Source organism: Schistocerca piceifrons, chromosome 2, assembly GCF_021461385.2.
Source record: "Schistocerca piceifrons isolate TAMUIC-IGC-003096 chromosome 2, iqSchPice1.1, whole genome shotgun sequence".
Classification (NCBI taxonomy): domain Eukaryota; kingdom Metazoa; phylum Arthropoda; class Insecta; order Orthoptera; family Acrididae; genus Schistocerca; species Schistocerca piceifrons.
In genome coordinates, this window is record NC_060139.1 from 332,535,666 (window position 1) to 332,561,996 (window position 26,331).

A 26,331-nucleotide genomic window follows, 5' to 3' on the forward strand; every position below is an offset into this window, starting at 1 on the left:
ACAGACAATATACCTCAAATGATAACCAGTGGGGTGGCAAACTCGAGGTAGGGTGGGGGGGGAGGGGCATTTTCTTATGTTTCCTTTGGATAACTTGAAAACAGCAGCTTCTTGCGAAAATGTTTTCCAGAACAAAATTAAACTAAAAAAAATGGCCCTATTCAATTTTTTTTTTTTTTTTTTTTTTTTTTTTTTTTTTTTTTTTTTTTTTTTTTTTTTTTTTTTCTGGGATTAGTGGCTTCCGCATTGCAATGGATGGAAGAATAGCAGATTATTAAAAATACTCTTTTAATTGTATAAAATTAGTGATTATTGTTAAGTGAAGTCGGTTAAAAATCAGTACAGTATTAAATGTATGTATGTCATCTAAGCACAGTAGAATCATATTAAGAGATAAATTGTGTTCTGGAGGTCTAAGAGGGCAGGGGGTGGAGGCTAGAAATGTGAGGGAAGGTAGGTCACTGGATTGTGCTCATGCACTTCTTTCCTTTGTAGGGCTGCAAACTAAAGAGTAAGCAGGTGAATCTCTACATTTTTTATACCCAGTTATGTCACAAAATTACAACCACCCTCTGTAGCATGCCTTATGGATCACTGGCACAGATATTAACAATACATGGAATACAGATATGAGCTATTAATAATACAAGTACAGAAAACACATGTGGTCAGACAGTGTGTAAATCTCTGCACACTATTCTACACTGCTATAAAGTAAATCCATTGTTAGTCATCCTGTTCAACAGCTGTGGCATTCTTTTGGGAAAGGCAGTTTCACCCCCATGACCACTGCCTTATTTCCACTTTACAGACTGACTATACCTCCCCAGCATTTCTTGTCCAATTGTGTTATATGAGTAGATAAAATTTCTTCATTGTGCTCATTTATATAGTGGAGTGTTATATGTTTATTGAGCGTTTGCTTGTGTACAGTTGTTAAGTGGGCACTTTTATGTAAAATACATCCCTGTAAACGACGACTGAGAAGCATTTAATTTGTAAATATGATGTCAGTGGCCTATGTAGTGTCAGCAGGAAAGGGATTGGCTTGGTAAATGTGGCTCTTTCCTGTTGTTTATCATTGACACCATATTGTAAAGACATGTAACCATGTTGTAGACAGGTGGTGGCAAATTAATGAATGGCCAAAAAGTTGTGTGTACTTTTTTCACTAATAACTGTGTTACTGTTACACTGCATAATTCTCTTCCATTCAGGAATTCATGGCATGTGTAGAGTGGGCTGCATTGCGTCGAGCCACTTACCGTGCCTCTACAGTATATCTTGCAAGATGGATGTGAATATGTCTGATGGAATAGTACTGATCATATTCAGGTCTTGAACAGTAATTTGTTGTGATGCATTACTTGGCTTATGTTAAAAATCTGAAGTTCCATAACTCATAGGTGACCTCCACCTGTTGCATATGCAACCAATTTAAGTCTTTGGGCCTCTTCAGACGTTGGGACAGCTGAGGGTTGACATGAAGCATTTTAAACCTCTCATGTTATAAAAAGTATTGCAGCCATTGACAACGGAGACAGTGAAACAGATATTGTGAAACACACATTGACAGCATGTTACACTTGGGGCAGTCTCTTCAGTGTGGTGGATAGATTTCAGTTGCTGCTGTTGAGGTTTTTTATGTAATAGTGCACTGAACGACTGTAATTGAGTACAAGGAAAAGAGTCACATTAGGTAACAAAACAAAGACAATATGGGATATAGTGGAGGAGGAGACCGGTAAAACCAGACGTGAAGAGGGGCAAATAGCATTAAGAGTAAATGATACATTGGTGACAGATGAGTATAGTCCGCCCCCTGTAGCTGAGTGGTCAGGGTGACAGACTGTCAATCCTAAGGGCCCGGGTTCGATTCCTGCCTGGGTCGGAGATTTTCTCTGCTCCGGGACTGGGTGTTGTGTTGTCCTAATCATCATTTCATCCCCATTGACACACAAGTCACCGAAGTGGCGTCAAATCACATTTCAAGTAACTTCCATAACATGAATTTCACCCTCACTATCCCAGCAGAAGTATTGTCCATCATAAAATCTTTAAAATCAAAAACCTCTAGTGGGTATGACGAAATATCAACAAAGTTAAAGAATGTGATTCTGAGTTAAGTAACATATTAAGCTATATGTGTAACCAGTTGTTTATCAGTGGAATATTTCCTGAATGGTTAAAATATGCTGAAGTTAAGCCACTGTTTAAGAAGGGAGATAAAGAAATAGCATCTAATTTCCATCCAGTTTCACTTTTGCCAGCATTCTCAAAAATTTTACAAGGTGTAAAATTTTGCTTCCGCCATTTTTTCCCCAACATTTGAGGCTTTAATGAAACAAATTGGTTACAGTTGTATCATTCAAAGTATTTTCCATCACTGGCCACTACTTTTCCCCATCTTTTGGGCAGTGTACGAATCCCACGTAGAAAAAATTGTTCATCTTTTTAAGCAATCCACAAATCGATCCAATTTGTGACTTCTTCATGAGATCGGAAGTGTTGGTCAGCCAGGCCATGCCCCATTGATCTAAACAGGTGATAGTCAGAGGGAGCAATGTCTGGAGAATATGGCAGGTTGAGTAGGACTTCTCATTTTAACGTTTCCAAGTACATTTTGACCTCTGTTGCAACACGGGCTTGAGCGTTGTTGTGCTGCAAAAAAACTTTTTCCTGCCTCTCACTGTATTGTGGCCGTTTGTCTTTTAATGCTCTGCTCAAACACATTAATTGTGTTCGATAACGGGCACCTGTGATCGTTCCACTTGGTTTTAACACCTCATAGTTCACAATGCCGAGCTGGTCCCACCAAATGCAGAACATGATCTTAGAGCCGTGAATATTCGGTTTGGCCGTTGACGTGGAAGTATGGTTGGGATATCCCCCTAATTTTTTGCATTTAGGGTTATCGTAATGAACCCATTTTTCGTCCCTGGTCACAATGTGATGAAGAAATCCCTTCCGTTTTTGCCTCTGAAGCAACTATTCACTAAGACACAAACGCCGTTCAACGTCTCTTGGTTTCAGCTCACATGGGACCTAAGTTCCTTCTTTCTGAATCATGCCCATAGCTTTGTGACATTTTGAAATGGCTTGCTGTGTCACTCCCATTAATCGTGCCAGTACTTCTTGAGTTTGACACGAGTCTTCACTCAGGAATGTCTCCAATTCTGCATCTTCGAAAACATTCTCTCTGCCACCACTACGCCAGTCCAAGATGATAAAATCACCGTTATTGAAGCTTTGAAACCACTCATGACATGTTCTTCGACCAATAGCATCCTTACCGTATGTACTTCATTGAGACTCGGCCACTGTTTTCTTCATATGGAAATGAAACAGTAACACCTCTCGCAAATGGCAAGAATTAGGCTCGTAAACTGACATTTTCAATCAAGAACAAGTTTATGATGCAGACACAAATTGACTAATGTATGAGTGAGGTTATGTTGACCGAGGTCCAAGCTAACTGCCTGGCGTCTGCAATCTGTTTCTTTTGACCGCTACTTACCGTTGTCGCCACCTATTGGCAAACGGCGGAAGCAAAGTTGTACACCTTGTAGAAAAGATAATGTACAATCAGCTTTATAACCATCTTATCGCAAATAACATAATGTCAAAGTTGCAGGTCGGATTTCTAAAGGGTTCTGATATTGAGAAGGCCAGCTACACTTACAGTGAAAATGTACTTAATTCATTAGACAAAAAATTGCAGGCAAGTGGTATATTTTGTGATCTGTCAAAGGCATTTGACTGTGTAAATCGCAATATCCTTTTAAGTAAATTAGAATATTATGGTGTAACAGGAAATGCTGCAAAATGGTTTAAATCTTGTATCTGTGACAGGAAACAGAGGGCGTTATTAGGAAAGAGACATGTATTAAGCTATCGGGCATCATCCAACTGGGAACTAATTTCATGTGGGGTCTCACAAGATTCCATCTTAGGGCCCTTACTTTTTCTTGTGTATATCAATGACCTTTCATCAGTAACATTACCAGATGCCAAGTTTGTTTTGTTTGCCAATGATACAAACATTGCAATAAATAGCAATCAAGTGTAGTCTTAGAAAGATCGGCTAATTAAATATTTGTGGATATTAACCACTGGTTCCTAGCCAACTCCTTGTCTCTAAACTTTGAAAAAACACACTACATGCCCTTCACAACTTGTAAGGTATGTCCCATGAGTAGATGCCTAACATATGATGACAAGCAGATAGAAGAAGTGGACAGTGTTAAATTCTTGGGATTACAGCTTGATAATGAATTCGATTGGGAGGAGAACACCATAAGACTGCTGAAGTGTCTAAACAAATCTCTATTTGCAATGCGAATTCTGTCAGACATGTGTTGTTGTTGTGGTCTTCAGTCCTGAGACTGGTTTGATGCAGCTCTCCATGCTACTCTATCCTGTGCAAGCTTTTTCATCTCCCAGTACCTACTGCAACCTACATCCTTCTGAATCTGCTTAGTGTATTCATCTCTTGGTCTCCCTCTACGATTTTTACCCTCCACGCTGCCCTCCAATACTAAATTGGTGATCCCTTGATGCCTCAGAACATGTCCTACCAACCGATCCCTTCTTCTGGTCAAGTTGTGCCACAAACTTCTCTCCTCCCCAATCCTATTCACTACCTCCTCATTAGTTATGTGATCTACCCATCTAATCTTCAGCATTCTTCTGTAGCACCACATTTCGAAAGCTTCTATTCTCTTCTTGTCCAAACTATTTATCGTCCATGTTTCACTTCCATACATGGCTACACTCCATACGAATACTTTCAGAAATGACTTCCTGACACTTAAATCAATACTGGATGTTAACAAATTTCTCTTCTTCAGAAACGCTTTCCTTGCTATTGCCAGCCTACATTTTATATCCTCTCTACTTCGACCATCATCAGTTATTTTGCTCCCCAAATAGCAAAACTCCTTTACTACTTTAAGTGCCTCATTTCCTAATCTAATTCCCTCAGCATCACCCGACTTAATTAGAATACATTCCATTATCCTTGTTTTGCTTTTGTTGATGTTCATCTTATATCCTCCTTTCAAGACACTGTCCATTCCATTCAACTGCTCTTCCAAGTCCTTTGCTGTCTCTGACAGAATTACAATGTCATCGACGAACCTCTAAGTTTTTATTTCTTCTCCATGAATTTTAATACCTACCCCGAATTTTTCTTTTGTTTCCTTTACTGCTTGCTCAATATACAGATTGAACAACATCGGGGAGAGGCTACAACCCTGTCTTACTCCCTTCCCAACCACTGCTTCCCTTTCATGTCCCTCGACTCTTATAACTGCCATCTGGTTTCTGTACAAATTGTAAATAGCCTTTCGCTCCCTGTATTTTACCCCTGCCACCTTTAGAATTTGAAAGAGAGTATTCCAGTCAACATTGTCAAAAGCTTTCTCTAAGTCTACAAATGCTAGAAACGTAGGTTTGCCTTTCCTTAATCTTTCTTCTAAGATAAGTCGTAAGGTCAGTATTGCCTCACGTGTTCCAGTGTTTCTACGGAATCCAAACTGATCTTCCCCGAGGTTGGCTTCTACTAGTTTTTCCATTCGTCTGTAAAGAATTCGTGTTAGTATTTTGCAGCTGTGACTTATTAAGCTGATAGTTCGGTAATTTTCACATCTGTCAAACCTGCTTTCTTTGGGATTGGAATTATTATATTCTTCTTGAAGTCTGAGGGTATTTCGCCTGTTTCATACATCTTGCTCACCAGATGGTAGAGTTTTGTCAGGACTGGCTCTCCCACGGCCGTCAGTAGTTCCAATGGAATATTGTCTACTCCGGGAGCCTTGTTTCGACTCTGGTCTTTCAGTGCTCTGTCAAACTCTTCACGCAGTATCGTATCTCCCATTTCATCTTCATCTACATCCTCTTCCATTTCCATAATATTGTCCTCAAGTACATCGCCCTTGTATAGACCCTCTATATACTCCTTCCACCTTTCTGCTTTCCCTTCTTTGCTTAGAACTGGGTTTCCATCTGAGCTCTTGATATTCATACAAGTCGTTCTCTTATCTCCAAAGGTCTCTTTAATTTTCCTGTAGGCGGTATCTATCTTACCCCTAGTGAGATAAGCCTCTACATCCTTACATTTGTCCTCTAGCCATCCCTGCTTAGCCATTTTGCACTTCCTGTCGATCTCATTTTTGAGACGTTTGTATTCCTTTTTGCATGTTTCACTTACTGCATTTTTATATTTTCTCCTTTCATCAATTAAATTCAATATTTCTTCTGTTACCCAAGGATTTCTACTAGCCCTCGTCTTTTTACCTACTTGATCCTCTGCTGCCTTCACTACTTCATCCCTCAAAGCTACCCATTCTTCTTCTACTGTATTTATTTCCCCCATTCCTGTCAATTGCTCCCTTATGCTCTCCCTGAATCTCTGTACAACCTCTGGTTCTTTTAGTTTATCCAGGTCCCATCTCCTTAAATTCCCACCTTTTTGCAGTTTCTTCAGTTTTAATCTACAGGTCATAACCAATAGATTGTGGTCAGAGTCCACATCTGCCCCTGGAAATGTCTTACAATTTAAAACCTGGTTCCTAAATCTCTGTCTTACCATTATATAATCTATCTGATACCTTTTAGTATCTCCAGGGTTCTTCCATGTATACAACCTTCTTTCATGATTCTTAAACCAAGTGTTAGTTATGATTATGTTGTGCTCTGTGCAAAATTCTACCAGGCGGCTTCCTCTTTCATTTCTGTCCCCCAATCCATATTCACCTACTATGTTTCCCTCTCTCCCTTTTCCTACACTCAAATTCCAGTCACCCATGACTATTAAATTTTCGTCTCCCTTCACAATCTGAATAATTTCTTTTATTTCATCATAAATTTCTTCAATTTCTTCGTCATCTGCAGAGCTAGTTGGCATATAAACTTGTACTACTGTAGTGGGTGTGGGCTTCGTGTCTATCTTGGCCACAATAATGCGTTCACTATGCTGTTTGTAGTAGCTTACCCGCATTCCTATTTTCCTATTCATTATTAAACCTACTCCTGCATTACCCCTATTTGATTTTGTGTTTATAACCCTGTAGTCACCTGACCAGAAGTCTTGTTCCTCCTGCCACCGAACTTCACTAATTCCCACTATATCTAACTTCAACCTATCCATTTCCCTTTTTAAATTTTCTAACCTACCTGCCCGATTAAGGGATCTGACATTCCACGCTCCGATCTGTAGAACGCCAGTTTTCTTTCTCCTGATAACGACATCCTCTTGAGTAGTCCCCGCCCGGAGATCCGAATGGGGGACTATTTTACCTCCGGAATATTTTACCCAAGAGGACGCCATCATCATGTAATCATACAGTAAAGCTGCATGCCCTCGGGAAAAATTACGGCTGTAGTTTCCCCTTGCTTTCAGCCGTTCGCAGTACCAGCACAGCAAGGCCGTTTTGGTTATTGTTACAAGGCCAGATCAGTCAATCATCCAGACTGTTGCCCTTGCAACTACTGAAAAGGCTGCTGCCCCTCTTCAGGAACCACACGTTTGTCTGGCCTCTCAACAGATACCCCTCCGTTGTGGTTGCACCTACGGTACGGCTATCTGTATCGCTGAGGCACGCAAGCCTCCCCACCAACGGCAAGGTCCATGGTTCATGGGGGATATAAAAATGAAAAGGCTGGCATACTATGCTTACTTTCACACTAATGTCATATGGTATTATTTTTTGGGGTAATTCATCAAGCCAAGCTAAAGTTTTCCAGGCACACAAATGTGCAATATGAGTAGTGTGAACTCAAGAACATCATGCAGAGGCCTGTTTAGGGAACTAGTGATACTAACTACTGCTTCCCAATGTATTTATTCCTTAATGAAATATATCACTTTTTCAAACCATCAGCTCAGTTCATGGAATCAATACTAGAAATAAGAATAATCTTCACAAGGATTTAAAGTCACTTACTCTTGTACAAAAAGGTGTGCATTATTCAGGAACACACATTTGCAGTAACTTAACAGCAACCATAAAAAGCGTAACAACCGATGAGATTCAGTTTAAGTGAAGCCTAAAGGATTTATTGGTGGCCAACTCCTTCTACTCCATTGATGAATTTCTCAGTAGAACCAACTGATTTTGTGTGTGTGTGTGTGTGTGTGTGTGTGTGTGTGTGTGTGTGTGTGTGTGTGTGTGTAGGGGGGGGTACGTGCGCTTGTGTGTATATATAGTACAATCTAACTTCTGCACCATTTCAGTGCAGTAATGTGTACATTGTAAATAAGTATTGTACTAGTTCTGTTATATGTTCATTACCGCATAAACAAAAAAAACTTTTTTTATTTATTTTAAATTTAATGCATTAATGCGATGTAAATGAGTATTGTAAAATGATCCTTTCATATAGTGTCCAAATAAAAATAAAATATGATGATCATTTCACTTGGGGAGCTGTGGAAGGTTCATTAACTTATTTGTTTTAGTTGTAAATATTTGTCATGTATTATTGTTTTTCTGACATGTTCTACATCCTGGAGGACCTCCTCACTATGGATCAATTGGAATGAAAGTAAATCTAATCTAACCAATTTAGTTCAGTGATGTTATTTTGTCTATTCATGAAAGATATCTGGACAAGAAATGCTGGAGAGGTGTAGTCTGTCTGTAAACTGAAAATTGAGCAGTGCTCGTGGTTGGAGAAGTTACCTTTCCCGAAAGAACGCTGCAGCTGCTGTATGGGGTGACCAAGAATAGATTTACAGTGTAGAACAGTGTGCAGACATTTACATAGAGTCTGTCCATACATGTTTTTTGCACTAGTGTTATTAAGAACTTATCCCCCCCCTTTTGGGCGTATCTGTGCTCGTGATCCATAAATGGCTCTACAGAAGGTTCGTGTAACTTTGTGAAACACCCTGTAGTAGCTTCTTATGGTGTAATTGGGTAGAAACAGTGTGGGGACTTGCCTGCTTGCTCTTCAATTTGTAGGCCTATGGAGGAGGGAAGTCCTCAGCCACAATCCAGTAAGCTACCTTCCCTCGCACTTTTGCCCTCCACCCCACCCCCTCCCCCCTATTAGACACCCAGCACACAAATTTTCCCTTAATATGACTCTTACTGTACTTAGATGAGGTACACACATTTAATATTTATTATTAAACCATTTCATTTAACAATAATCATTAATTTTATGCCATTAAAACAATACTTTTAATAATCAGTGATTCTTCCATCCATTGCAACTTGGAAACTATTAATCCGAGAGAAAAAATGAACAGGGCTTTTTTTAAAAAGGAAATTTAATGTAGTTTGATTTTGTGCTGCGAAACATTTTCACTAGAAGCTGCGGTTTTGGTGTTATTCAAGAAAAACTCAAAAAAGTTACCTTTAAATGTCCCCCACCCTTTCCCCCTATGCTCAGACTCCACTGGTCAGGATTTGTAGTATATTGTTCATGGCCTTCCCTGTTATTACTGCACTAATCAACCCTTTTTGGGTCTTTGTTGACTGGACTATTATTACATCACAAAATTTCACTAACTATTGAGCTACATAAGCACTCTTTCTCGTGTGCAAGTACAGACATGCAGTACCATCTATAAGAAATTTAATAAATGAGTTCAGTTTCAAACCAACAATTCTTGGATATTTTCTCTCTCTCTCTCTCTCTCTCTCTCTCTCTCTCTCTCTCTCTCTCTCTCTCTTAGCATTTAAGTTTGAGAGGAGAATTTCGATTCCCTCATAGCCTTTGGGGAACCAGAGCCCTAAGTTGAAAGCTCATTGTTAGAGTCAGCAGCTGGAAGTCGTAATACATGCCCTGAAAAAAAAAGTAAAACCCTTCAGCCACCACTATTGCTGACGTCATTTACTTCAATCCTGTGGAAGTTTACCAAGGAAGTTTAGCAAGGAAATCAATAGCAGTCCCCAGATTATGACATTGACAGTATATTTAATTACCACTAAGTTGGAACAGATCAGAAAGAGAAATGTTGAATGGAAAGCTGGGAATAGGGGGAAAAAATGGCGACAAAATGTCAGTTGCATGTTACCTTCATTGTCCAAATCTAGATAACCTAGGACTTACTTGGTAATTAATATAGTTATCTTCAAACACTCTACCAGTTCAACAAAGCTAAACAGAGAGAAATAAAATGTCCGACTTCCAGGCTTCTCTAAGCATTGCAGATCTCATCCATGTACTTGTACGTTTTCCTGCATATTTCTGAATTTCATCTATCCAGTTTCCGTTGCATTGTTATCTCAGTCTATTCTTATCTCTTGGAACCCATTAAAAGATATACCTGAGGGTAACTACCATCTGTACATCTAACTGTATGTTCCACTCGCCTCCATTTCATTTTAATTTGCAATAATTTTATTTGTTCCCTGAGCCATTTGTTTGACTTCCTGTCTCTTGGTGATTCCTAACATTCATTTCTCCATTTCTTGCTTAGGAGCTCTGTGTTTTGAATGTCATTTTTGAATGCTTTCTCACTGTGAGAAGTCAAAATTTGCTATTCAGAATGAGATTTTCACTCTGCAGCGGATTGTGCGCTGATATGAAACTTCCTGGCAGATTAAAACTGTGTGCCCGACCGAGACTCGAACTCGGGACCTTTGCCTTTCGCGGGCAAGTGCTCTACCAACTGAGCTACCGAAGCACGACTCACGGCCGGTACTCACAGCTTCACTTCTGCCAGTACCTCGTCTCCTACCTTCCAAACTTTACAGAAGCTCTCCTGCGAACCTTGCAGAACTAGCACTCCTGAAAGAAAGGATATTGCGGAGACATGGCTTAGCCACAGCCTGGGGGATGTTTCCAGAATGAGATTTTCACTCTGCAGCGGAGTGTGCGCTGATATGAAACTTCCTGGCAGATTAAAACTGTGTGCCCGACCGAGACTCGAACTCGGGACCTTTGCCTTTCGCGGGCAAGTGCTCTACCAACTGAGCTACCGAAGCACGACTCACGGCCGGTACTCACAGCTTCACTTCTGCCAGTACCTCGTCTCCTACCTTCCAAACTTTACAGAAGCTCTCCTACGAACCTTGCAGAACTAGCACTCCTGAAAGAAAGGATATTGCGGAGACATGGCTTAGCCACAGCCTGGGGGATGTTTCCAGAATGAGATTTTCACTCTGCAGCGGAGTGTGCGCTGATATGAAACTTCCTGGCAGATTAAAACTGTGTGCCCGACCGAGACTCGAACTCGGGACCTTTGCCTTTCGCGGGCAAGTGCTCTACCAACTGAGCTACCGAAGCACGACTCACGGCCGGTACTCACAGCTTCACTTCTGCCAGTACCTCGTCTCCTACCTTCCAAACTTTACAGAAGCTCTCCTGCGAACCTTGCAGAACTAGCACTCCTGAAAGAAAGGATATTGCGGAGACATGGCTTAGCCACAGCCTGGGGGATGTTTCCAGAATGAGATTTTCACTCTGCAGCGGAGTGTGCGCTGATATGAAACTTCCTGGCAGATTAAAACTGTGTGCCCGACCGAGACTCGAACTCGGGACCTTTGCCTTTCGCGGGCAAGTGCTCTACCAACTGAGCTACCGAAGCACGACTCACGGCCGGTACTCACAGCTTCACTTCTGCCAGTACCTCGTCTCCTACCTTCCAAACTTTACAGAAGCTCTCCTGCGAACCTTGCAGAACTAGCACTCCTGAAAGAAAGGATATTGCGGAGACATGGCTTAGCCACAGCCTGGGGGATGTTTCCAGAATGAGATTTTCACTCTGCAGCGGAGTGTGCGCTGATATGAAACTTCCTGGCAGATTAAAACTGTGTGCCCGACCGAGACTCGAACTCGGGACCTTTGCCTTTCGCGGGCAAGTGCTCTACCAACTGAGCTACCGAAGCACGACTCACGGCCGGTACTCACAGCTTCACTTCTGCCAGTACCTCGTCTCCTACCTTCCAAACTTTACAGAAGCTCTCCTGCGAACCTTGCAGAACTAGCACTCCTGAAAGAAAGGATATTGCGGAGACATGGCTTAGCCACAGCCTGGGGGATGTTTCCAGAATCTCATTCTGGAAACATCCCCCAGGCTGTGGCTAAGCCATGTCTCCGCAATATCCTTTCTTTCAGGAGTGCTAGTTCTGCAAGGTTCGCAGGAGAGCTTCTGTAAAGTTTGGAAGGTAGGAGACGAGGTACTGGCAGAAGTGAAGCTGTGAGTACCGGCCGTGAGTCGCGCTTCGGTAGCTCAGTTGGTAGAGCACTTGCCCGCGAAAGGCAAAGGTCCCGAGTTCGAGTCTCGGTCGGGCACACAGTTTTAATCTGCCAGGAAGTTTCATATCAGCGCACACTCCGCTGCAGAGTGAAAATCTCATTCTGGAAACATCCCCCAGGCTGTGGCTAAGCCATGTCTCCGCAATATCCTTTCTTTCAGGAGTGCTAGTTCTGCAAGGTTCGCAGGAGAGCTTCTGTAAAGTTTGGAAGGTAGGAGACGAGGTACTGGCAGAAGTGAAGCTGTGAGTACCGGCCGTGAGTCGTGCTTCGGTAGCTCAGTTGGTAGAGCACTTGCCCGCGAAAGGCAAAGGTCCCGAGTTCGAGTCTCGGTCGGGCACACAGTTTTAATCTGCCAGGAAGTTTCATATCAGCGCACACTCCGCTGCAGAGTGAAAATCTCATTCTGGAAACATCCCCCAGGCTGTGGCTAAGCCATGTCTCCGCAATATCCTTTCTTTCAGGAGTGCTAGTTCTGCAAGGTTCGCAGGAGAGCTTCTGTAAAGTTTGGAAGGTAGGAGACGAGGTACTGGCAGAAGTGAAGCTGTGAGTACCGGCCGTGAGTCGTGCTTCGGTAGCTCAGTTGGTAGAGCACTTGCCCGCGAAAGGCAAAGGTCCCGAGTTCGAGTCTCGGTCGGGCACACAGTTTTAATCTGCCAGGAAGTTTCATATCAGCGCACACTCCGCTGCAGAGTGAAAATCTCATTCTGGAAACATCCCCCAGGCTGTGGCTAAGCCATGTCTCCGCAATATCCTTTCTTTCAGGAGTGCTAGTTCTGCAAGGTTCGTAGGAGAGCTTCTGTAAAGTTTGGAAGGTAGGAGACGAGGTACTGGCAGAAGTGAAGCTGTGAGTACCGGCCGTGAGTCGTGCTTCGGTAGCTCAGTTGGTAGAGCACTTGCCCGCGAAAGGCAAAGGTCCCGAGTTCGAGTCTCGGTCGGGCACACAGTTTTAATCTGCCAGGAAGTTTCAAAATTTGCTATTGCTTACTATCTGCTTCAGTCACATTAAATGTTTGGTTTTGAAAAACTTGTTAGCTTCTCTAACCACTTCAGCTCATATGTCATCAGTAAAATGAAGCTGATTCAGGCACACTCGATCAGTGTATTTTCCATCTCCTTGCCTGCTTTCTGTTCCAGTCCTAAGTCTCCCACTATCCAGATGAAGTCCAAGAGAAGCTTTGTCACTTATATGTATATTCAAACAATGGAAACACACACACACACACACACACACACACACACACACACACACACACACACACACACACTGGTGTGTTTCCATTGTTTGAATATACGTGTGTGTGTGTGTGTGTGTGTGTGTGTGTGTGTGTGTGTGTGTGTGTGTGTTTTGTATAATTCAGAAGGCCACCACTATTGCTCCATTCTGTAATTTTGTTCACAACTTGCAAATAATCCATTTTGCTCTATCTACTTCTAAAACAACATGTTATTTTGGTGAGTACCATGTATGTTACACAGAGTATGCTGATAGACATAGTTTTCTATCCCTTGCCTATGTCCTTTATTGTGAAAGTCTAAAATGGTTTAAAACTGTGATGAACTGTAAAATTTATTTGCTGTTTGATATAATATAGTCCGTTTCATGTTTAGTTAATTTAGCCTAGCAAATTCATTTTTCTATTTGTTTTTTAAGCATCTGTTAACAGTAAACATGTTGTCATCTTTGGCAAATTGTGCTAATGTGTGACCTCTGTAATTTCCTGTACTGGGCCCAAAGCTTCTAACTGCATAGTCATTATTGAAATTGTCTTTCTTTGGCATTAAGATCCGCAGTATCATTTTGTAGTGGGGTTTGTTTTGCTGCCAGTTACCAGTGCCTCTAACATCCCGTATTTGACTCAAGGGAAGGAATACTAGGAGTTGTGGGCTGAAGGAAGTCTGACACTGGCTTCATAACATACCTAGCTACTATTCTCCCCACATTTTGCTACGTGACATTTGCAAAAGCTGAGTCTACTACTTTTTATTTAGAGACAATAAGTTACTGAACTCCAGGAATCAAAGATATAGCAATGGAATAGGAATAGGGTTAACTACCCGAAGGTAGTGTTATAGGTGCTTTGCTGTTCCTTATCTACAGAAACGATTTGGAGACAATCTGAGCAGCCGTATTCAGTTGTTTGCAGATGACGCAGTCATTTATCGACTAATAAAGTCATCACAAGATCAAAACAAACTGCAAAACGATTTAGAAAAAATATCTGAATGGTGTGAAAAGTGGCAGTTGACCCTAAATGACAAAAAGTGAGAGGTCATCCACAGAGTGCTAAAAGGAAATTGTTGAACTTCGGTTACACGATAAATCGGTCTAATCTAAAAGCCATAAATTCAACTAAATACCTAGGTATTACAATTACGAACAACTTAAAGGAACACATAGAAAATGTTGTGGGGAAGGCTAACCAAAGACTGCGTTTTATTGGCAGGAGTCGTAGAAAATGTAACAGACCTACTAAGGAGGCTGCCTGCACTACGCTTGTCTGTCCTTTTTTAGAATACTGCTGCGCTGTGTGAGATCCTTACCAGATAGGATTGACAGAGTATATCGAAAAAGTTCAAAGAAAGGCAGTAAGTTTTGTATTATCGCGAAATATGGGACATAGTGCCACAGAAATGATACAGGATTTGGGCTGGACATCATTAAAAGAAAAGCGTTTTTCATTGCGACGCAATCTTCTCACAATATCCCAATCACCAACTTTCTCCTCCGAATGTGATAATATTCTGTTGACACTGACCTACATAGGGAGGAACGATCACCACAATAAAATATGGGAAATCAGAGCTTCTACTGAAAGATATAGGTGTTCATTCTCTCTGCATGCTATACAAGATTGGAATAGTAGAGAATTGTGAAGGTGGTTCCTCTGCCAAGCACTTAAATGTTATTTGCAGAGTATCCATGTAGATGTAGATGAACTAGCATCAGAATACTTTTCTCTGTGTGGTGCTTTTATTTTAGCCAAGATTGCAATCTAAGTCTACCTCTAAGAATAAGCTCATAGCTCGATACTAGTTTAGTATTAACATACAGAGTTTGGTTATGCAGCCATAGCCTTTGGTTATGCATCATCTTGAATTTGAACATAGGAAAGGTGACCATCAGTACAGAGGCACCACTTAAAAATACCCTCAACAATATGTGTGGAAAATTACCTAATAATCATTGGTATTGGCTTGTTTGTTGGGCAATATGCCATCATCAAAACTAAATCCCACTTGTAATTTTTTTCCACAGGAGCAGAAAATTCAAATCACATGCTTCCAGTCTGTCACTCAAAATCCACATGGAGATTCTCCACAATTCAGACAACTGGAAGTACCTCTACATATAGAGCCAACGGTGTCACTATCTACACCAAATATTCAGGTAGAATTACAGAGATGAAGTTTGATTTCAATATAGATATTTAATTTCTTTAAGATGTTTAATATTAAGTTATTAATTTTTAGTCAATGGCGGTACTGCCAGAAATTCTGTTTCAAGAAGAAAAGGATAGCTATGACAAAACAACAAAGATTCCTCATCTGAACTACATTGCACAGTTGAACAACAGAGCAGGTAATTGCTGATTAAATTCTTGTATGTAAAATGATGTCAGACAGACAAATGTGGCTATATTTAAGACAAGCACTTAGAAAAGTAGCTTCAGTAAGGACAAGCATGTGTAATTTAAACGTTTCCACTATTTTTATGGTTGCAATGTTTGTAAACTGCCATATGCATTACAAATTGTTGTACTGCACACTGTTTGCCAGGTGATATGCGTAGTGAGGATGCTTAATATTTCCATTTTCTCTGCTTTGTATTAGAATAGCTGAATAAAAATAAACTTCATTACATAAAACTCTCTGGTTTTTGCGACTTTCTCTAGCTGAAATGTGTGGGTCATTCAGTAAGTACTGCCCCCTAATATATAAATTTTAATTCACAAGAAAACTCAAGTGAAATTTTCGTAGTATTCAGTGACAAATTTAGGAAAATAAAGCAGAATTCCCATTCAAGTTGTGCAGACTGAACAGTCTTTGCCACACATATATGTTCTTGCACTATCATGGAAATCGTCAGAGACTTTGATGTGCAAATTTCATGAAAATATGATTTAAGTATCTTCAGGGATTACATTCTGGGTGTTTAGTGCAGTTAAGGTAGTTGTGCACTGGCTGCTCTTCTTTTGATCACTCAGAGACAGTCATCTCACAGCTCCCATACATAAAATTCAGGGTTTTACCTCCAGCATTGAGGAATTCCAGCACATACACTTGTCTGATTCACATGCTAACATTAGCTGTTTCCTCAAGTACTACAGTGCTGAAGCTTACCAGTATTCCCAAAAACTTTAGAAAACAATACTCTTGTACCAAACACCAAACTTTTGCTATGTTACTTCAGTACTGCATGTGTTGAAAGTAGGAAGTACTACTTTCTGACCTACCACCATAAATCCACATTGCTACTAGAACAGCTGTTCTCTTAATAATATCAATATAGTTTACAAGTTTTTTGGTTTATAGCAGAATTACCTTTTTCTCTTTACAGTTTATTTCAACAACTTCCCTAGCTGTCTGTCAGGTTTGTGCACAAATTTAGTTGTTTGCTGTTTGGACTTCAACAAAACTGATCAGAACACACTGCATGTCACCCTTGGGATTGTTTGCTGGCATCATTAAACAACAAAACAGTCAACATAAATTCAAACCGAATAGACACAGAATGCCAAAATGTAAAAAGTTATTAGTAAGAAGAATGCCATTAGACAGTGCACCTTGTGGACAAGTCTTAATAGGAACTTACTTATTTATGACCAGAGAGGGTACATAGACATTTTTCCAGTGAGATTTGACAAGCTGAATGGCATATCCCATGCTTTTAAGCTATTGTGTCGGTACCTGCTGATTAAATTATCTGACACACTAATATCAATTGCCTCCATTATTGAGCTGTTCCAAAAATTTGCTGCCTGCACCAATATGTGGTCTCTTTGTATTTCATTTCCTGCTCGCGGTTAAGGCAATGTTCAGCAGCAGCTGATCGAATTGTCTGCTCAAGTCTGATGTAATGCTTGTTTTCTTTAGAAATTTTTTTTTCAACAGTTGCTATAGTTTCCTCAATATGCAACATTCATTTGCATGGCACATGGTATAAAGCTAGTTTTTGGAACCTCATATTATCTTTCACATAACCTTTAAGACCATTTAATTTTGTTGGAGTATTTGATATACCTTAAAACAATATTTTGCCAGTATTCTCCCGATCTTCCCTGAAATGGCACCAGTGTATGGGAGGTATAAAATTCTGACTGCTTCTTCATTAATTGAAATACTAAAGTACCATCATCATGGCACAGGTGATGAATTTTTGGGACAGTGTAATAAAGGAGGCAATTGAAATTAGAAAGGTGGATAATTTAATTAACGAGGGCCGATGCTTTATTTAAGTAAAGCATGGAGTGTGGCACCCAGTTTGCTTAGATCTTCTCAGACAGCACTTCGATGCACTCTTAGTACGACATTTTTCAGTAAAGTTTATTGTCTTGTGACATTCTTCTTACATATAACTATTTATGCTTTGAATTTCTTTTGATCATTTTATTGTTTAACAGCACCAGGAAACGACTTTAAAGGCATTTCCAGGTAAGAGAAGAATTTCTGGCAGAACTGGACCTGTGAGGACGAGTTGTGCTTGGATATCTCTGTCAATAGAGCACTTGCCAACAAAAGGAAAAGGTCTCAGGTTCAAGTCATGGTCCGATTACAGTTTTAATCTGCCAGGAAGTTTCAATCACAAGGGTAGTCTGCATTATGTTCCATTCACAATTTGGTTGCAGTCCAAACAGCAAGCAATGAAATTTGCACTCGGCACAGTATAAAAACAACTAGGGAAGTTGTCGAAATATCATGATAGACAAAACTTGGCTGTAAATGCAAAAAACATGTGAACCCTCAGTTTTTATGAGAAAGTTTGTAGGGTAGCAGCCATATACATAAATCAATATATGTAATTATTGGAGAAAAAGCATGGAAGATTTGAAAGAAGCTTGCTTAATTGTCATCAGTATTCAGCAATAGGCAGCACATTGGCCACGGAATAAAGTCTTCTTTGATTTAATAATTTAATGTCCCGTATAGAGCATTTCATGTTGTTTAACAGTGAGCCAATAGTAACTGATGTGTAATTTTTGAATTTGCTGAATGCAATTATTAGTGATAATCCTGCCTCTGAACTTTTATTATTTCTTCCAGTACTAACCCATGCCCTCTGCCGGATTACTGAGGCCGTATCTGGACCATTACTGACAGCTCTGGAAAAAAGGATAACTGCCAATGAGAAGCGGTGTCAAGAGTTACAGCGTGAAAAGGAGGCCCTACTGAAGTTAAGATCATCCAACCAATAGAGACTGCTTTACCTGTGATATGTGGAAACTGTGTGCTTGTGTTGTTACAAGGGGATGCAATGTAGACAAAATGAATTTAATATGTTGTGTATACCCCCAAATTACAATAAATGTCAGCTAAAATCCTCTTCAGGAAAATCTTGAATACTGTCGTTTTGTAGATAATAGTTTGTGAGTGGTTCCACTTTCAACCATTCAAATCAACATTGTGATAAAGAGAAAAGGGTAACAGTGGTTACCATATCAAGTACCTGCAGTTGAATTATATGGTACACCACACAATATAAGCTCACAAGACGAAAAATTAGTCACCGTCTTACAAGAGCATGCTGGTCACTCTAGAGTGCTACGGGTGGTGTAGAACTGGTATCAGACATTCACGTGATCCTCCTCCACTGCCATAAGTCGTATGTGTGATGGTTGTATGGAATCAGTGCAGTAAGATGGGTCAGTGTGGAGACGTTACTAAATGACAGAACAGAACTAAATGTCTTTGGACCTACCAATGACCACATTGTGAATCACATTGCCAAATTTGTTGGTATATCAGTGTGGAGGGTCCAATGTTGACTAGAAGGAATAGTGTACCACCCAGACTTGTAATATGATGTAAGAAGAGATGTTGTAAAAAGATGCTAACCAAAGAATAACAGTAGGTTTAAAAAAATTACGGAAATTGCTACTGCCAATGAATGCAGATCCATCTCGACAAGTTTCTGACAGAACATTACAACAGGAAATGCGCACATTGGCTGTTTGGAATCAGGTGCCTTGCGAAAGGCCATTTGATGTCTTCTGTAGGCCAAACAACACAGAAACTGAACAGCAGCTGACTGGAGTTGTACAGTGTTGGCTGGTAAGATGTGATTTTGCCTCTTTCCAGTTATACTAGGCAGTGAGTGCACTGACAGCTTAATGAGGTGTTCAACCAGCAGTGTGTTGAGGCTGTAGTTCAGGTTAGAGGTGGTTTCATGATGCTTTGGGGGCCCGCTCATTCACACTGTGATCGCACTTTGTTTTACCCATTAAATCTCGCAATCTTAATCTCATAGAAAATGTTTGGGACTATTTGGAACAATGGGTGAAATGTGGTAATCAACATCTGTACAGTTTGGTAACTTCATCTGGACATGGCATACCTGAAGAAACCTGAGGTCGTTTTTGAGACTTGAGATAGCATTACACAGTATTGTCAAGATGTCTCCTGGACGTGACTAATTTTTTGTCAGGTGTGTATATATTGCCTCATACTGTGATATTATGATGCTGTGAAAAAAAACTACACTGTCTGATTCTACCTAATGGCACTACTGAAACGGCAAATATAAGCAACCATACCAAGAAATAGATGCAAAAATCAAATAACTATCATCATGTGCTTCATGTTCTGTTCTTGTCAGAGCCACAAATGAGAGCTCAGCTACCTGAAAGATGCTGAGGGTGAGGATTCCTCATATGCAGAATTTCATGGCAATAGCACGTACAGGAGATCTCATTTTAGCCCTTTCATTTCATTGTACTTCATTAATTAGTTGACAGTTGTTGACAACTGGAGCCTAATTTTCTGTGGTGTGTGTACCTACAACAATATGTTTGACATCTGCTGCATGAATACCACATCCCGAAGATATCAGAGTGTACTTTCTTAACGTGTTAGGGAGTGACAGTTAGACAGATGATAATAGTGTTACAATTCCTGCCTGTTATTTTCTTTAGTTTCTTGAGCAATATTTTACATGCAATAGAAGTTTCTCCTTGATGCTAACATAATGATTAACCCATGAATGAGCACAGAAGAGGACAATTTTGAATAAATGAACTTATTCCTTTTATGTCTGAAGATTGTTAGGAATGTAAGTTCCGCTGCCTGGTGCACGGAGGAGTTGGGAGTAGTTGCATAGTTTCGTTGTAGCTCTGTTTCCCAAAAATTCTTGGATTTTAGGTCTAACTGCTACACAAGATGTGATACTGAACTGTTGTTTGCCCCACAACTATAAATCAAAATGGCCACCATCATTAGAAAATCTCACTACCAATTAATTACTTGCTTTAATATACGAGGGCTGTTTTTTTCCCAACCTCCGATCGGCCATAAATAAAAGACAAGGTCATAGAAAACAATTATTTTATTACCAGAAGTTTTGTACACTTATGGTTACTTTTCAACATAACCACCAAGAAGATTGACACATTTATCATACCCGTGGATTTGGCGGAAGAGTTATACCAAGACTACAAAGTTACTACAGTAGGAACTCTCCAGTCAAACAGGAAGCATATTTAAGACATAATGAAGAACACGTCAAATCGAGAGCTATATTCATCAATGTTCTTGTTCACAGACCCATCAACAGGTAGGCCTCCAGTAACTTTGGTGTCCTACTAAAGGTGGAATTGATACCATTGATCAAATGGCACGTATGTACACCTGCAAGAGGGGAAGAAAGAGATGGCCTCTATCTGTATTTTACGCTCTCATCGACATTTGTGCTATGAATGCAACCACCATATTCATCCAGCAACATCCAAGATGGAATGAAAAGAAATACAACAAACGGAAACTTTATCTTCTGCAAGCTGGAATGGAACTAGTGAAATTGCAGGTAGAAGAAAGAAGTGCAAATGCAAGAGGGTTATCTAACCAAATTGTTCAATCAATGGAGACTATTCTACAAAAGAAAATCAAAGAAGTGACAACAGAAGCACGTCAGCCTCCTGCGGGGAAAGGTCGGTGCCATATTTGTGTAAGAGAAGCTAAAACAAAGGAGCAGAAATAAAACAATCTAAGTAAACCGAAACAGTATTGTGGACAGCACCATAAACATGTGTGTAACACACATTCAGAAAAAATTGTGAAGTGTGTCTCTTGCCTTGAAGTTGAGGACTCAGAGTGGTCTATTGTATATGAACATATCTATATTTTGTATTGTAATATGTCAATTTTTTATTCACTCAATCCAATATTTATAACAATTAACAATATTTATAAACCAATGCCTTAATTAAAATACATAAACCATTTTGAAAGTTGTAATTTTTTGTCAGTAAACTTATTTAATACCTGTGGGCTTGCCGAACCTCCCCCCCCCCCCACCCCCCTCCACCCGCCGCAGGCATCCAAGTTAGAAAAAAGGCTTGTGTGTCCTAGGGTTAGGGCAAGCCAAGTACTTCTCGACGCTTGACCTCGCAAGCGGGTACCATCAAATTTTTACGGATGAGAAGAACAGAGACAAAACGGCATTCAGCTCAAATTATCAACATTACGAATACAAAAGAATGCTGATGGGACTGAAGGGAGCCTCAGGATGTTTCCAGAGACTGATGAATACAGTCTTGGCAGGTTTGCAAATTGTGAAATGTTTTGTATATTTAGATGACATAGTATGCTATGGGAAAAACCAGCAGGAGCATAACGAAAAGCTCCGGGAAATATTTGACAGGTTGTGAGAGCACAATTTGAAGCTGCAACCAGATGAGTGTGAATTCCTGAGGAAGGAGGTAATCTTTCTAGGTCATTTTATTACTGACAAAGGAATATCACCAGATATGGAGAAGGTGAAGTTCTTCCCACAACCAAGGCCAACCAAAGATTTGAAAGTGTTTTTCAGATTAATAGGTTATTACCACTGTTTCATTGCAAACCTTAGCAAAATTGCGAAACCTTTCCATGAGCTCTTAAAGAAAGGAGTGGAGTACCAATGGGGCGAATGACAGAACAATGCGTTCGAGGAGCTGAAGGAGAAACTGATAAACCCTCCGCCACTTCAGTGTCCCGATTTTACGAAACCATTTATCATCACAAGTGACACTAGTAACGCAGCCTTGGGAGCTGTGTTATCACAAGGAAAGAAGGTTGGCGAAGAATTGCATATGCATCCAGAGCACAGAAGAAGGCAGAACTGAACTATAGTACAACAGAAAAGGAATCGTTTTCTATAGTGCACGTGGTAAAACAGTTTAGACCGTATGTATATGGCCGAAAGTTTACTGTGGCGACAGACCATAAGCCACTAACATGGATATTTAGTGTCAAAGATCACAGTTCGAGACTCCTGAAGTGGAGACTGAAGCTCGAATATGGAGACAGAGAAGATCTCTATAGCACAAGAAAGTGGCGAACAAAGTTCCATAAACTTGCGGCAAGCACAAGTGTTGGCTGAAGTAGAACAGGAAACAGATAGCTAAGAGGAAATTAGTCCTGAGGAAAAGGAGAATATACTAAAAGAGATGTATAAATCCCTTGGGAGGGCACCAGGGAATGCATAGGACACTCGAAAGAATCAAGGCATGCAAGCAGTGGCGCGGAATGAAGCGTGACATTGAAAACTACATTAGGAAATGTCCCTCATGTCAAAAGAATAAAACACACAGATGAAAACAAGGATGCCCTTAGCAATTACAGGCACAGAAAAATGCACGATGGTTGTAGTGGGTCCTCTAGATGTACCCAGAACAGGAAAAAGGTACATGTTAACATTTCAGGACGATTTAAGTAAGTTTACCTTGGCAGTTCCAATTGAAAGCAAGACGCCGGAACGGTAGCTGAAGCGTTTGTGGAAAACATTGTCTTAAGATATGGAATTCCATCAGTGTTGTTAACGGATCAGGGTTCAAATTTTATGAGGGACGTTTTTAAAAAAGTGTGTAAATTGTTGAGGGTGAAACACATACGTACTACAGCTTACCACCCAGAATCAAATAGTGCACTAGAAAGAAGTCATAGAACACTTGCAGAATATCTCAGGCACTTTGTAACAGGAGATCAATGTTCTTGGGACAAATGGGTGCCATATGCAATTTTTGTGTTCAACACTACACCACACAGCAGCACAGGTTACACACCATTCGAGCTACTATGTGGAAGAAAGGTCAACATACCAGGAGCACTGCAGCAAGAAACACAACTGGTAAGTTACGATTATGAATTGTATGTAAATAGGCTAAGAGCGAGAATGCAGAAAGCCCACGGAGTGGCTAGAGACTCAGTCATAAGGAGTAAGAAAATCAGTAAAGGACAGTATGACATGAAGCTGAATCCAAAAGAATTCAAGGTAGGAGATAAAGTGTTACTGCACGATGAGTCAGTGAGACGTGGTAGATCTCTGAAATTAAATTTGCAGTGGAGAGATCCATTTGAAGTATTAAAAGTGGAAGGTCCTAATGTAGTAATAAAAATTAAGAGAAATAAGGAAACAAAAGTACATGCCAATAGGTTGAAACAGTTCTTTTAAATTTCAGGTATGGCAATCAAGTGGCAAGTTGTGCAACTCATCATAGTGGTAGCAACATATATCATCACTGCATCAGAGTATGCAACGAACAATTTCCAAGTGACACAGCTTCCGAGCTCGTCAGGATTGTACTATGATAATGTAGGACAAGTAGAAATATATAGTACTACATGGAGAATTGTTACATATGTGAATCTAGATACAATAGCAGAGAGGTTTCAGAAGGCGGAAAAGTCTGGTAAGGCAGCGGTACAAAGATGCTAGGAAACACTAAAACAATTAAATGTAGGATTAATAGACTGTAGGTTATTAGATCAATAAGTAACACATCACATGGTAGAGGTAACGGGTTTGCAACAATTAGTACAACAGCTGACGAAACACAAAACCAGAAGTAAGAGAGGAGTATCCAGCTTCATCGGACAGGTGAGTAAAATACTGTTAGGAACACTGGATGAAGCAGATGCAGCATACTATACAGAAAGAGTAGATGCTATGGAGAGAAACTCTGAAGGGTTGGTGAGGTTAACATACGAACAGGTGGCAGTGGTAAGGGCCACATCAACAGGAGTGAACAGGACAGTGTATACACTAGAATCAAACGAACATGTTTTAAAAACAGGCATGCAAAAATTAGAACGGTTCATGAGAGAATATGTAAGGGAAATGGACATGGGTTTCAAACATGTAGCGTCCTTTGCCACAGTGACAGAACAGGTATTACAATTAGCAGCAGTGTTTGGCAAAATTGAGGAAGAATACGAACAAATGATAAACGCTATTGTGGATGCTCAAAAGGGAATACTGCAGTCCAAATTGTAAAATACCTGAGTTTAATACGGGATGAACTAAAAGATGTAAAGTTTCCTGTTCCTCTAGCTGAATCCTCAGGTTACCTATTACTGAGAATAATTGATTTAGATGTTTTCATCTCAGGTAGCATATTAGGGTATGTAATTAACATTCCATTGATAGATAATAGTAATTTCAACCTGTATAGAGTACTTCCATTACCTAAGAGATCCTAGAGATGAAAGGGAGATACCTTTATACACAGCCAGAAAAAGAATTCTTACTAATAGATGAATCCAAACGGCAATATGCGAAACTTTCTGCGGAGCAACTAAAATGCAAAGAACTAAGTAAGAATAGGCGACTGTGCAGTCTTTTGCCTTGTTATCAACATTTGACCACAAAGAGTGTGAAGCCAAGTTGTTGCAGACGGTGAGAGAAATTCCGGGAGACTGTGTGCGAAAGGTAGTCGCACTGAATCAGAGCCTTTGGACACATCTAAACAGTAATGAATGGTTATACGTAGCTCGTAAGGAAGAAGGCTTAATGGTACTATGTGGAAAGGAACCACCAAAGGTCCTCACAATGAAAGAGGTAGGCAAAATAAGTTTCTATAGTAAATGTAAGGAATATGGAACCAGTGTTCATACAGATAGACACAGTAACACAGTAATGTAACCAAGAAAGAAATAATGGCGCAGATTAATTTAGAGTTTGATTGTTGCGTTGTAAATGAAGAAAAGCGAAATGTCTCAATGTTAACGTTAGACTTACCATTGGATCATGTAGTAACACAGTTGGACGATTTGAAGGTCGCAGGAAAAAGACTGGATGGCGTCCAGAGAATGGTAGAGAGACAGGAGGAAGAATTGAAATATTCACGGTATTTCACACACTATTCCATAACCACAAATGTATCCATAGCAATAATTATCCTTATTATAATAACATGCTGTTGCGAACAATGCACATGTTGCAAAGACTGTTTTAAGAGCATATCGAAATATTTTGAAGACAGTGATTGTTGTTTTAAAGTATGCATAAGAAACACCATTGTGAACCAGTACCCAGAAACTAGTTTAACTAGAATACAAAGTATAAAGGGTCTGAAGATGTGGTAATTTATGAAAGATGTGGAAAAGGCCAAGAAGAGACGGCATTGTTCAGAAACAGACGTTAAATAACAGTAAAATGTTAAAAATATGCATACAAAAGTCTAATTGTAAAAAATTAAAGCAAAAGTTGTCTTATGAAATGTATAATGTCACTGTGACAATGTTAAATGTTCTTGGCCATGCTCAGTGATGTTGCTGTAATTGTATTTATCAGTAATTACTGATACTATATTTTGATATATATCAATGTTTAATTGTATGTATCAATGTCTAATGAAATTGTATTTTGATACAATTGTAACTGTATGCTGTCCATGTATAATGTCATCGTGTTTTACCTAAGGCTTAATGGACCTGGGTTACCAAGTGTGTAATGAAAAAATAACATGTCAAATGCTGATGTAACAAATAAATGTAAAATCTGTAAAGTTGTAATCAAAAGGAAAATAAAAAGAGTCACAACTGACGCTACTGTGAGGAGTAACACCAATTTCCCTGGCGGGGGAGATGTTGCAACCATAGGAAAAAGCCAAGTCTAATTACAATTGTTCTCAGGCAGTACACTGG

The 26,331-nt window shown here is 40.0% G+C and overlaps 1 protein-coding gene across 5 annotated transcripts in view; it reads left to right on the plus strand.

Annotated features, from left to right (window-relative positions):
- Positions 1 to 18,764, plus strand: part of LOC124777440 (lys-63-specific deubiquitinase BRCC36-like) — a 57,608-nt gene extending 38,844 nt beyond the window's left edge. For all 5 annotated transcript variants that reach the window (XM_047252850.1, XM_047252847.1, XM_047252849.1 and 2 more), the window contains 3 exons: positions 15,470 to 15,601; positions 15,685 to 15,793; positions 18,475 to 18,764. In XM_047252850.1, the coding sequence (XP_047108806.1) occupies positions 15,470 to 15,601; positions 15,685 to 15,793; positions 18,475 to 18,626 (393 nt within the window). In that variant the 3' untranslated portion in view covers positions 18,627 to 18,764. The remainder of the gene's footprint in view (positions 1 to 15,469; positions 15,602 to 15,684; positions 15,794 to 18,474) is intronic.
- Positions 18,765 to 26,331: the final 7,567 nt, after the last annotated feature.